At 40.1% G+C, this 13,948-nt stretch overlaps 1 protein-coding gene across 2 annotated transcripts in view; it reads left to right on the top strand.

Moving 5' to 3' along the window:
• The window catches only part of CHODL (chondrolectin), a 50,845-nt gene extending 37,118 nt beyond the window's left edge, over window positions 1-13,727 (top strand). The window contains exons 2-7 of one of the 2 annotated variants that reach the window (XM_030552393.1): window positions 249-561; window positions 1,343-1,500; window positions 4,872-4,919; window positions 5,341-5,424; window positions 8,747-8,849; window positions 13,279-13,435. In XM_030552393.1, the coding sequence (XP_030408253.1) occupies window positions 249-561; window positions 1,343-1,500; window positions 4,872-4,919; window positions 5,341-5,424; window positions 8,747-8,849; window positions 13,279-13,363 (791 nt within the window). In that variant the 3' untranslated portion in view covers window positions 13,364-13,435. Of the gene's footprint in view, window positions 1-248; window positions 562-1,342; window positions 1,501-4,871; window positions 4,920-5,340; window positions 5,425-8,746; window positions 8,850-13,278 lie in introns of both variants that reach the window. The other variant, XM_030552402.1, reaches the window with a different exon arrangement.
• Window positions 13,728-13,948: the final 221 nt, after the last annotated feature.

Below are 13,948 nucleotides of genomic sequence, written 5' to 3'. Positions count from 1 at the left end.
AGGGGCCCAACCCTGCAGTCCTTAAGCAAGGAATATTCCCATAGTTGTCAAAAGGATTCTCTGTGGTTTCGATGGGACTTTCATCTGCTTAGGGATTTTAGGACAGGGACCAAGATGTGCATGACACCAGCAGTGTTAAAATTGGAGATTGGGTTAATGCTGCTGAACCCCTATCAAAATAAAGCATGACTTCCTTCAGTAAGTAGCAAGTAGAAATATAATTAATCTTCTTTGTCATGGTATTTAAGGTCAAAAAGTGTGTTATGAAGATATCAAGCATCCCTGTTACAAGATAGCCTACTTCCAGGACTTGTCAAGACGTGTGGGCTTTCAGGAGGCCCGTCATGCCTGTGAAATCGATGGTGGTATGCTTTTAAGTCTGGCAAGTGAAACTGAACAGAAGCTCATAGAAAACATGTTACAAAACCTCACTAAGTCGGGCTCTGGGATTTCTGATGGTGACTTCTGGATTGGATTGTGGAGAAGCGGAGAGGGACAAGCAACATCAAGTGCTTGCCCTGAGCTCTACCAATGGACTGATGGAACCATTTCATCATTCAGGTAAAAGTCTGAGAGATTGCCTATAGTTTAAAGGGTTTATGGAGGGAAACACAGTGTGCAGCACCCAAAAAAGTCAAATGTTTTGTGAATTGAAGCATATAGAAAAGTTGGTCAGTGAGGCTAATAACATGCCCCTGCTGCTTCTTCACACAAAGAGGAGGCTGAGCCAATGGATATACACTTAGAGACGTGGAAAGATGTCTCAGCAGCATGCTTGTCTCAGCCCTTGCTCCCAACCTCATAGAAGTAAGGGTTCCACAGGCTTCCAGCTCTGCGGTGTTGGAAGGAGGCGGATGGGGAGAAAATGGCAACCAAACTCTGCTGGATTCTGGCCCTCAAACCAGAAGGCCAACAGCTGCGTAACTTAGTGCAGACTGTTTAGAGAAACTCACTCTGCCCACATCCCAGATTTTGGAAACCCCATTAGATTTCCTGATTCAGCTAAAGACCAGTAGAACAAATGGCAACATTCAGGAGCCATAATCTGCAGGGCATCTGTGGGTAGGTGGCAGGGAAAACGGGCATCAGAAAGCAGACATCTGCATGGATGCTTCTTCGCTGCAGGAAGATGCTCCAAGATCTGCAAGACTGGTGGTAGACCCCCACTCTGTTTCATGCAGGAGCTGGGGGAAATGCAGCTTATTCTGCTTTAAGGGACAATGGAGCCTATGTGCTATAACTTCCACTAGATTTCTGGATGCTTGTGAATGGTTCTATTAGATGATATGGTGGGCCTTTTATCTGCAAGAGTTTGAACATTATGATTTATATGCACTGCTAGAAATTGGTATACAGATGAGCCTTCCTGTGGAAGTGAAGCTTGTGTTGTGATGTATCATCAACCAACTGCAAACCCTGGCCTGGGGGGGCCTTACCTTTACCAGTGGAATGACGACAGATGCAACATGAAGCACAATTTTATCTGCAAGTATAGTCTAGGTAAGAAAAAACTAAAGTCAGATTTCACATGTGGTATGTTAACAGAAAAGTCACTGCTTTAGCAGAAATTGTTGCGGATTTGGGGATCCTCAATATTTTGTGGAAAACTGTACTGAAAGAACTTGAAAATGGGGTGAAAGGAATTGGCCAATGTTTTCATGTGAAATGTTGCCAAAATATTTTCACCATTTTCCAGTAATGCTAGTTCTCGCCCTCTGGCTCTGTCACTGCCTTTCTGTGATGTCTTGGAAATGTCACTTAACCGAGCTGTAAAATGAATACAAGTAAATGGAATTCAGGGAGGTCCAGCGTAACAAGAAGAAAACCACGCACATACACACACAGGCACATCAGTTCAGATGATGACACAAGAGGCCAGGGATTTTTCAGTTTGTCTTAACCTCCAGAAATGACATGCGAATCTTTTCTGGATCCTGCATATTTCAGCTGAGGAAACTTAAAACTGGACAGCCAGAACAAGGAAATTAGAAGCAAGCTTGAATTTGAGGACATAATGATTTTTTAGTTATAGTAAACATGCTTGGCAGTAGATAAACACCACTTTTCTTACCAGGATTATGGTACTCAAAGCATTACTGAATCTTAAATTGTCCACTGTGACCACAAAGAGAACATACAAATCCAGCATAAATTTAGCCAAACTGCATGCAAAAAAACAAACAGGTTGTAAACCATCCTCAAAGCCAGGCTGTATGTAAAACTCCACACTGAACCAGAGTTTCAGTGTTTAGTCTGAACCTGCAGAGATTCTCATCCAATTGCTTCTTACAAAATCAGGCTCTGACCACAAAAGTGACAAGGTATATATTACAAACTGGAATGTCACTTACACCTTACAGACAGTAAATCTCAGTCTGCCTGCAAATTAGGGTCACTTTCAATTTCAGTGAAATTTACAAGTTTAGAAAAATCAGAGTAGGAGAACCAATTTATCTCTGTTCCTAAAACTTCCTATTTCTGGAGTACTTAAATACATCTTGTTTTTTCATCTTTACAATGGAACTATCAAAATTCATGCTCTGAGTTTGACTCTGAGATTCATTAGGCAACTTTACTCAGCCAGCCTCCAAGTCCCTAATTGACATATTGCAATTTTTTGTTTTCTATCTAAATAATATCTTCAGGTGTGGTGTGGAGTGGGGGAACCTCCCTTGATGGTGTTTAATGTCACAGTACTAGCTGTGGGTTTGAATCTCATTCACCTTGAAAGGATGTTGATCTTAATTATATAATAGTAGCTGTAATCACATTTAGTTTCTGAGCCAACTCCTCTTGCATCTTGATTTTCAGATCAAATTAAAAATTAATCCACCCTTTTATGCTCCACAATTAGCTACTTCTAGAAGCAATAGTTTCAAGTACTTTAATATTTTTCTCCAAGCCATGTTCCAATTAACCAGTTTTTATCTGAGAAGCTGAAGTAATTGTTACTGTTGCAGTATGTCATAAACAGATAAGAAAGAGTTAATAGAAGTACTTCATATCTTTTTTGCCTGTAAAGGGTTAACAAGATCAGTGAGCCTGGCTGTCACCTGACCAGAGGACCAATCAGGGGACAGGATACTTTCAAATAATGAGGGAGGGAAGTTTGGGTGTGCTGTTAGGGTTTGGTTGTTCTCTCTGGGTTCTGAGAGTGACCAGATGTGCAACCAGTTTCTCTCCAATCTCTCTGATACAGTCTCTTATATGTCCAGACTAGTAAGTACTAGGTAGATAAAGCGAGTTAGGCTTATGTTTGTTTTCTTTATTTGCAAATGTGTATTTGGCTGGAAGGAGTTCAAATTTGTATTTTGCTGAAAGGATTTTAATTTGTACTTGTATACTTAGGCTGGGAGGGTATTCCCAGTGTCTATAGCTGAAAGACCCTGTAACATATTTCATCTTGAATTTACAAAGATAATTTTTACTGTTTTTTCTTTTAATTAAAAGCTTTTCTTGTTTAAGAACCTGATTGTTTTTTATTTTGGTGTGAGATCCCAGGGGACAGGGTCTGGATTCACCAGGGAACTGGTGAGGAGAAAGGAGGGAAGGGGGAGAGAAAAGTTAATTTTCTCTGTGTTAGGATTACTTTCTCTCTCAGGGAGAGTCTGGGAGGGGGGAAGGTGGATTTTCCTCTCTGTTTTAAGATTTAAGGAGTTTGAATCACAGTGATCTTCCAGGGTAACCCAGGGAGGGGAAGTCTGGGAGAGGCAACGGTGAGCGAAAGGGTTTACTTTCCTTGTGTTAAGATCCAGAGGGACTGGGTCTTGGGGGTCCCCGGGCAAGATTTTTGGGGGACCGGAGTGTACCAGGCACTGGAATTCCTGGTTGGTGGCAGCGCTACAAGTACTAAGCTGGTAATTGAGCTTAGAGGAATTCATGCTGGTACCCCATTTTTTGGACGCTAAGGTTCAGAGTGGGGGTTTATACCATGACACAGTAGATTTTATTACCTCTTTGAACTCTGAGCATTACTGTTTTGAGCTAAAGACCAGTAATACAACTGGTATTCATCTTATAACATGGGAATGGTATCCAAATAACCATACAGATTCTACCTCTGCGATCATTCTCTCCGTTCAAAATAATTTCAATAATCTATGGAATCCTTTAGACATAGATAATGCTACTGTCCCATTTCTGCATCCTAACTGGCCTTTGCTGTATGTTTTGTAGTTATAGTTTCTAATTGGTTATCTTTCATTAGAAATGGAATATTAACCTCCTCTTTTGCAATGATTGCATTTCCTTACCACCAATTTCTAATAGTTCATTGATGTATCTTTTTTGATTTTAGGGATGTCTGTAGCAAAAATAAAATAAAAAATTGATATCTTCTGTCAAAACATCTGGTTCATACTTCTCATTGCTCTATAGCAAATTTTTGGATAATCCTATTGGAAATAAGAAAAGGTTTCTTTAGCCCACATTATCAAGACCATTGCCCATTTTAGTATGTTCTAGGATCCTCTGACTATAAGAGAAGAAGTGAGATGTTAAGAAAAGCTATATTCAGATTATATCTGACACAAGAAAAGGGTGGGTTTCAATTATTCATCCAATAAATTAGTAGATTCTACAGAAAAAAAATGGCCTTAAGGCAAAACTGCAGCATTCCTATTTATCTAGATTTGTGCAGAAGTACGATCTAGAAGTAGTTTGATACCAATTCTTAACTTTAATGTTTTGTGTCAAACATTCTTCAGAAAAGTGCTTGCCAAATATTGAAATATGAAGTTAAAGAATTCTTTAACAATTGTGTTTTTTAAATTAACATGAAAGCATAGTTTTGAGCTATGGTACTATGTATAAAACAATGTAAAAGATGTCTGTTTTATTACTCTTACATTGTCAAACGATTGATTTAACAGATGATGTCCTAGAAAAAGAACTAGGCGACAGAACAGACACAGATTATGGTAAGAAACTTTAAAAAAAAAAACTTTTAGCTTGGGTTGCAATGACAAAGACATAATCTCATGAATCATTTACAGGCTCTAGGAAAGTTACATAGTTTATTATTTTTTTAAACAGACTTGTGTTAGTAGTGGAACATATTGAAAGAGAATCCTGCAGAGAGGAATATTTGCAGATGTAGTTGCAAATATATAGATGTAGTTCAAAACACTGCTGCTTTTAATTCCTATTCCATATTTAATCCTAACACACTAAAGTTCTGTAGACACATTTACTTCCAATAAACTTATTCAGGACTGAAACAGTTCAGATAACAAATATGAATCTGTTTTAATGTAAAAAACTATGAATAGATGCTACTATATGTAATTACCCCTCTTTCTATGGTTGTTATTTTTCTAATCTGTTTAACTTCTTTTTCAGAGGTTTTTCCATCAGTGACAGCAGGAAAGCCTTATGATGAAAACAAATCAGAAGATAATTCTCATGTAGTTGTTACTGAAACAGGTAATGTATTCATAGGGTTTTAATGTTTGGAGCAAAATAGTAACAGAGGATGGAGGGAATTAGAATGAGATATGCAACTTCCCTTGTTGATGGGAATTAGACAGTTTATTCCTTAGAGGTCTGCTGAAAATATACCTTTAAGGGGTAGCATCCACTTCTCATGAGTGCCCTCTGGCCAGGTGCATTGTCTTCACCTCTTAGTTTGTGGTGAGTTCTGTAGGTGGTTTCTTAGGCAGGTTTTCAACAACTCAGCCCTCTGGCCAAGTCACACATGCAATATGTATGTGAAACAAAACAGACTCCTTCTGGTGTATGCAGTCCACTAAGGGCCTACCCCAGTACCCCTCCATTGGTATCTCTGTAGCCCTCCCTGGGCTCAGTCTTTAAATAGTCCCAGCCCTGGTATGGGGCCAGAACCCCCAGGGCTTCCTCCTTGGAGGCACTGTCTTCCTGCAGCCCTCCTTGGGCTCAGACCTTAATCAGTCTGGCAGCCCCTTCTGGGCTAGCCTCAAATAGTCCCAGTCCGTCCTAGTATGGTGCCATACCTTTCTGGCCCCAACTGTTCTTCTATCTTCGATCCCAGCAGCCAGCCAGGAGCTCCCTCTTGCCAACAACTGATCTGTCCATGGTACAGCTGCTCCATCAGCCAGCCAGGAACACAGTCCTCATTCCTTCAGCTCCAGGCAGCAACTATCTGACTCTGGCTCTGCAGCTCCTTTTATATCACCCTTTTGGGCCATGATTGGCTGCTCCCTGTAGCCTCTCTCATTGGCTGCTTCTCTTCCCCACCCCACAGCCTCTCTAGGTCACTGGGAGGACTCAACTCCTCTCTGAGATGGAGTGGTGGTAGCACCCTGAGGCCTCCAGCAGTGAACCTCTGAGCCTAGTTTACCCCATCACAATACCCTTGACTAAAAATTCAAGACTTCTGATCAGTTTCTCTTAGATGTTCTTGCAGGAATCAATGGCTGTGATTAGCTTTCTGGGAGGGAATACTCAACTATTTCAAATATTCCTACTTTGTCTTCAGCACTGCAATTGGATCTGCATGAACCTGGATCAGACCTTTGCCCCTCACCAATGCCCCTCTGAACTCAGTGGGTCTCTACCAGGGCACAGGGTTCTACCACTGTGGATCTGATTACAGGATCAGGCCTCAAATATCTCTGATACAGTCAAAGCCAAAAATGTGTAAAATGATCTAACACAAACATAAGACATTTGTTTTCTCTTTAGAAACTGAATTTTAGTGCTCACAAAAGGTGCCAGCTTGATAGTTCTAGGGACTGAAGTGTTGTGTTACCTACCCAATAGCCTCAAGGTATAGCAAGGTTCCCCATGTGCCCCAACCCATATTTGGAGGGATCATCTCTAGGTTGAGAGCATTTGAAAAACTGCCAATAAAAGTGCCAACTGTGGTGTTGTTTTTTTGGGATGGGGCCATCTACCCGCTAAGAATTGCTCAGAGACCCACAAATTCATTTAATTTATGAGTTGATATCCTGCATGGTTCCAAGCAGTTCTTGAGCGGTGCTAAGTTCCCTCAACTCTTATAGACTTCAGTGGGCATTGAGGGCACTCAACATCTCTCTGGAGCAGCTCAACATCTTGCAGTATTGGGTCCTTGGTTCACTGAACAGCTGAAAGATAGCAATAACTTTCCACTGCTGTCCATCTCAGCTGAATTTGAATCAGTTCTCTTGTTGTGAATGCCCACGTGTCCCATTACCAGCCTCCTAGGAGACCTTTACATGAGTCAATGAATTATTTTGTTGTAATTTTAAAGAATAACATTGTTGTGCTGCTCTCTGAACATATAATGAGAATGCTAATATACCGAGAAAGGAAAAAAAAATCCTGAAAAATGCTAGATAATGGAGAGGTAAAACATGGGGCTTACAATGGTACATGGGAAAATAAGCAACAACAGTCACAGCCAACTATAGATCTCCATTTGCACTTGCTTAGTTTCTCAGAGCAATTTTTCATCTGAGCACTCAGGGGCAAATGCTATTAAAAATAAATAAATAAAATAAATAAATAAATAGGTACTATGCTTTTCAATGCGTGGCATACAAAGAGCCTGTGTTTAACACTAGTGCTATGGTATACAGAAAGCCAAATTATGTTAATAAACAAACTGGCCTTAAACATTTTCTCTTGCAAGTGAAAGTATACTCAAAAATAGTTGTATGCAGAGTACCAGCTTGTGGGTCAAGTTTAGACAACTACAAGTATCTTGTCTTGTATATGGTAATAAAATGTGGGTATACAGTTATTTAACATGTAATCACAGTTTCTCTCTTGAACCTGGAAGATGATCCTATTAAACATAGCTGTACAATGATGATTGCTTGGTACTACATGGTGGTCAGTAAGCAGCAGTATGTTAAGTGTATGGTGGCATATTACTGAAGGGGCAAAGGATGGTTCCTTCACACACAACAGCTGTCTCTGGAGTCTAAACATCCCTCTTCGTGAGCCCACTGTAAGAATTTGGGTAGAAAGGGCCTCACCCTTCCTATATCAAAGGAGACAATGCTTCAGGAATTGTTTTTGTTCTTTAACTGCAATGCTGAGAAAAGAAAAAAAATTCAAATGGCATAAGGGCAGACTGTAACTTTTCAGTCTAGCCCGAGTAAGGAGCAATGCGTAGCTGTGCTGGTCCAGTAGAAGACCAGAGAACCAGTGGGGACTCAGAGTCACAGTTCTGCCCCTGCTTCCGTATTGCTCTGTGGGAGGAATAAATTACTTCACCCCTTTTCATGGAGCAGCTTACTCCCCACTAAGTACCAAGGTAGATACTGTGACCAGTGAGTAGGAGAGGTGGATCCAGGGCTCTGATACCCTCTATCCATTCCTTTCCATGTTTTCACTGCAGAGAGGGTCAGATGGGTAGCTCCTGCTCGCCCCCTTTCAGCCAGAAAGAGTCACAGTCATGAGGGCTGTAAAGGGGAATTGGGTTGGGGAGTGGACCTGGGGCTTATGACTTCTTACTCCCTTGCATGGTTGAATAAGAGCTGTGACTATTCAGCTCATCGCATGTAATCGAGTGTATATTTTAGCTGCAGTGTAAGTATAATGAGATCTGAATCTTATAAGGAAAACTACAGTATGCACCTTCTGGACATCATTTTCATAAAATATTGAGGGCTTAGTCTTATATTCCTAATATATTCACATCTTCCTTTAAAATTGATTAGCAGTCTTTCTACACAAGGAATTCAGAATTGAATAATGTGGGCATATAGATATATATAGTGAGATGGGACGACGTCTTTCAATACAGTATGCACTAATGAGAGACTTTTTTTCCTTGTAGGTATAATTCCAAATTTAATTTATGTTGTTATACCAACCATACCACTGCTGTTGTTGATATTAGTGGCTTTTGGTACTTGCTGTTTCCAGATGCTGCACAAAAGGTAAATACTTTTAATACACTGGAATGAAATTGTCTTATAATGATGAATTCAGGTTTTCATTAGGAAGCTCTTCATACATAAAGAATGCTTACATCTCTCCCTTGCTTCCTTCTCAGTTGTGCTGTATGCATCTTCTTGTCCCTGAAAATCCAAACGATTTACTTATATCTGACAACTGAAAATTCATGTTCATGGGTTTTTGCCAATGAAAAGGCTCTAGCCTAATGTAGATCCACAGATCCATTAAAACAGACTATAAGGAATTTTTCCAGTTCCAAGGAAGACAATTTTTTCTGTCTCTACTGTTGCAATTTTCCTTTACTTCCTGCAGCCTGATCACAGTCTGTATTGGAACTGGTCTCTTGGGAATGACATTGGGAGGCTTCACTGACATGGAGCATGCAGAAGGAGCACCCCACTCCCCCAACTTTCTGCACAAAGGGTGAATTCTTCCCTGGCTGAATGGGCATAAGTTGTTAGGAAAAAAACTTAAAGGGGTAGCAGCCTGATAAGTCTTCATGCGTTAGCCATCCAGAAAGAGCAAGAAAGACGACACCAGAGCAGAAGAACTTCACAAAATCAAACATGTTCATGGGCAGCATAATTACCTGGATTCCAGCACTCAGCTGCTGTGATTTCAGTGCTAACATTTAAGAATGCATCTGTTTTGACAATAGTTGTTAGCACTTTTGTAGCATATTGATTGGTGGTGGCGCCTCCCTTCTCCCAAGCACGTACATATGACCGTGATGCTAATACTTCATTCATGGCACTCCTCTGCCCCTGAATGTCAGCTTTGGTGGGAAGGCAAGATTACTAACAACTCTGAAGACCCAGGGAATAGCCGATGGAAGAGTTTCTATAGTAAAATGGGGCGATATTCCATGTGGGCTTTCTTTTAGCTTTTTTAACATTTGGAAGGTTTAATTTTCTCTGTTTTTGGTGGGTTTCAGTTTTAATTCTTCCTTGTGAAACAGAAAACAAAATAAAAGGTATGCAATTTCTGAAACTTTAAAAAAAATATTGCCCCAAATGGGAAACAATCTCCTGATATTCATATAAACTATCACTGTGGTATTCCCTGGCATCACACAGTTATTTAGTAATCCTATCCCTCCAGATGCATGAGACCTACATTAGAACATGTAAGGTAGCCTAATGACGTGCACTTCCATATAAAGAAGTGGAAGATTTGTATTTCCCAACCTCAGCAATAGTAACACGTCAGGCAAATCCATACCTACATACAACCACCATGATTCCAGCGCTGACCAACAGGATCTTGGTAGATTACATGAAGATTGTGATGAAAGGTGCCCATTCATAACATTGTAAGGATTAGGAGATGTATCTCACCTTGCATAACAGTGGGATTAGCCTTCCAGGTAAGTATCATGGCAGGTTTACATTCATGATCTTTTTTTTTTTTTTTTTTTTTTAGCAGCTCATTCCACACTCTCCGCTACCATGCAAAGGGTTTTAAAGACTGAGTTCACGTCTTGCCTTTCTTTCCAGATAGACCATGCAAGAATGTGAGTGTGTGATGCATAACCCACTGATGTCAATGGAAAGACTTGTTGACTTCAATGGGTTTTGGATCAGGCCCCTGAAACTGTAATAATTCATCCAAGAAAAGGATTTTGCACTTTCCAAGAGCTAGAAAGAGCAGAGCACAAGAAGTTGGGAACTCCAGTGCTTTCTGTGAGGAGTTCTACTCTGAAAGGAAGTTCCCAATTTACAAATGAGTCTCTTCTTCTCCCTTTTTCTTTTGTAGGCTTTCATAGGAAGATGACCTTTCCTCTGAAAGGTTATCTTGGTGTGGAGCCATAATCCATGCCTTCCAGGGCTTGCTTAGCTTGGAAGAACATGGAAAGTTTTGACTGGTTTAGGTTCTTAGAGGGTAGCAGTAAAGGGAAACAGAGCATCTCTCCTGTAATTAGTAGCAACAATCACTCATTCATGCTTAGATGCTCTCCCTTTCCTTTCTTCCAGGGAAGCAAGGAGAAACTGCTTCACAGACCCATCTCCATTATCCTCTGAATGCCTTGCAGAAAGTTTAAATTCCAACCTGGTATATGTCTCAGTTTCTATGATTGTATTTCACAGTCAAAGCAACAATGTTAGACAATATCCTCAAACTATTTATTGCTCCTTACTTAACATTATTCCTGGAAATTGTGTGCAGAGTCAGATCCTCCACTGCTGGCAATAGCCACAGCTTCATTGAACTCATTGGAGACATACAGCAACTGAAGTTCTCATCCATTATATTTAGACATGTTGTATTGGAAAGAGCATATTTTAATTGTTTTTTTTGCTGAGATGACTTTCCATTCAGGGTACCTCAGACATAAATGAACAAAATGGGTTGGATTCACTAGTGTAAAACTGGAGTAAAGTTTGGAAGCATACAGCCCAGCTCCAAAGCCCACTGAAGTAAATGGGAATCTTTTCAATTACTCCAATTACCCCCACCCCTTTGGAAAAAATAAAAACCTGAAATATGTCTGGGAGCCAAAGCTTTTTGATTCTGAACTGCTGCCATGGTATCACATGGGCACTGTAGTTTGCTCCCATTCTCCTGTAAAATCTGGGCTTCCTGATCTGATATCATCTCCCAGGATGCACTATTTTCCCCTCTAGGTGAGGGGAAGTGATGCATCATGTCAGTCACATGGTTGAGGTGCATCCTGGAAGTCGTTGGCCATAATATATCATGGAAGATGAAGTCTGGCTGGGGATCCCAACCCACAGAAGAGAATGGGAATGTGTGGTTCTGTGGCGGCATTTCAGAATTGACTTTTACAGACTTCCATTTTGTGATGAAAAAAAATGTTTTTCAGTGGAAAGTAAACACTTTTTATTACACAATACCCCAATTTTCCATGAAAAAACAATGTTGATGGAAAATTCTTTGACCAGCCATAATTAGGACTTTTCTACCAGTTCATCACTAAGAGTCTTCTCCAATGCCCATTGATTTCAGTAGAAAATAGATCAAGTCCTAAAGGAAAGATTTTTTCCTACTTGTTCATGTTGAGGAAAACCTTGCCACTGGGACTTCTCTCAGCATAAGATATTGCTTAACATAAGGAAGGGTGGCTGTCATAAACAGATAGTTAAGGGTTAATAGAACAGGAGTACTTCAGACCTCTTTTGCCTGTAAAGGGTTAACAAGTTCAGTGAGCCTGGCTGTCACCTGACCAGAGGACCAATCAGGGGACAGGATACTTTCAAATCTTGAGGGAGGGAAGTTTTTGTGTGTGCTGTTAGATTTTGGTTGTTGTTCTCTCTGGGTTCTGAGAGTGACCAGACATGCAACCAAGTTTCTCTCCAATCTCTCTGATACAGGCTCTTATATGTCCAGAATAGTGAGTACTAGGTAGATAAGGTGAGTTAGGCTTATGTTTGTTTTCTTTATTTGCAAATGTGTATTTGGCTGGGAGGAGTTCAAATTTGTATTTTACTGAAAGGATTTTAATTTGTACTTGTATACTTAGGCTGGGAAGGTATTCCCAGTGTCTATAGCTGAAAGACCCTGTAACATATTCCATCTTAAATTTACAAAGGTAATTTTTACTGTTTTTCTTTCTTTAATTAAAAGCTTTTCTTATTTAAGAACTGGATTGTTTTTTTATTCTGGTGAGACCCCAGGGGACTGGGTCTGGATCCGGATCCACCAGGGACTTGGTGGGGAGAAAGGAGGGAAGGGGGAGAGAGAGGCTAATTTTCTCTCTGTGTTAGGATTACTTTCTGTCTCAGGGAGAGTCTGGGACGGGGAGAGAGAAGGAGGGAGGAAGGTGAATTTTCCTCTGTCTTTGAAGATTCAAGGAGTTTGAATCACAGTGATCTTCCAGGGTAACCCAGGGAGGGGAAGTCTGGAAGAGGCAATGGTGAGCGAAAGGGTTTACTTTCCTTGTGTTAAGATCCAGAGAGACTGGATCTTGGGGGTCCCCAGGCAAGGTTTTGGAGGGGACCGGAGTGTATCAGGCACTGTAATTCCTGGTTGGTGGCAGTGCTACAAGTACTAAGCTGGTAATTGAGCTTAGAGGAATTCATGCTGGTACCCCATCTTTTGGACGCTAAGGTTCAGAGTGGAGAATTATACCATGACAGTGGCAAAATCTGAACCTAAACAATGTAGTACAACATGGACAATCTAAGTCTACAGGGAGACAAAATAATTTACTCTCCTTTCAAACATAATTTAGTGGCTTCTTTGCCTTTGCTGATCACTGTTGTGATGCATTTCGGCAGAGCTTGTGTATAACTTTATTGTAGGAGGGGAAAGTACATTAAATCAATAACAGAGACAACTCTGAATTAATGGATGGATGCAAGTCTGACATACCCTGACCAAGCTGCATCCTAAATCTGAGCCACAGAGGGATCAAATGAATTGAAATTATTTTATATTTTTATTTTTCAGTAAAGGAAGAACAAAAACCAGCCCAAACCAGTCCACATTATGGATTTCAAAGAACCCCAGGAAGGACAGTACCATGGAGGTATAACAATTTAATGACTGAAAACAAAGCAAAAATAATATTTTACAGTCAGGCGCTATTATAATGTCATCTCAGCACATTAGCTTGGAATGGCTTGAGACTGCAATGGTTCAGCAAGATGAACTTAAGCTCCCCCTTGAGGCAACTATTCAGATCAGTTTTGTATGTAACATTTGATTATTAATTAAATGAAACATATCATGCTAGATAAAGAAAGAGGATGTGTCTATTTTGCTAAGGGCAGTAACTCATTTACAACTGAGCAGTGGAATGGACAATGCATTTGAAGTTTATAGGGGGAAATATCTACAATATGTGTTAGTTTTAAAATTGTTTGTAGTAATCATAACATTTTTATTTCCTGTAGTCCCTCATACATTCTACTTTAGTTGATGTACTGTAAATTGTATGGACATAAATTTACAGTGTAATAAAATAATTTATCTTTGCATAAATATTTGATAAAAATGGATTGCTCAGTTATTTATTTGCACATTTTCAAGATTGCTCTTGATTCTTTAGGCACAGATTTTATTTTTATCCTGTAGCTCATGCTCATTAGCAGAGACAGTTTTCAATGCTGTGATATTG

Source organism: Gopherus evgoodei, chromosome 1 (assembly GCF_007399415.2).
Source record: "Gopherus evgoodei ecotype Sinaloan lineage chromosome 1, rGopEvg1_v1.p, whole genome shotgun sequence".
NCBI lineage: Eukaryota > Metazoa > Chordata > Testudines > Testudinidae > Gopherus > Gopherus evgoodei.
This window is presented reverse-complemented; position numbering and strand designations above follow the sequence as displayed.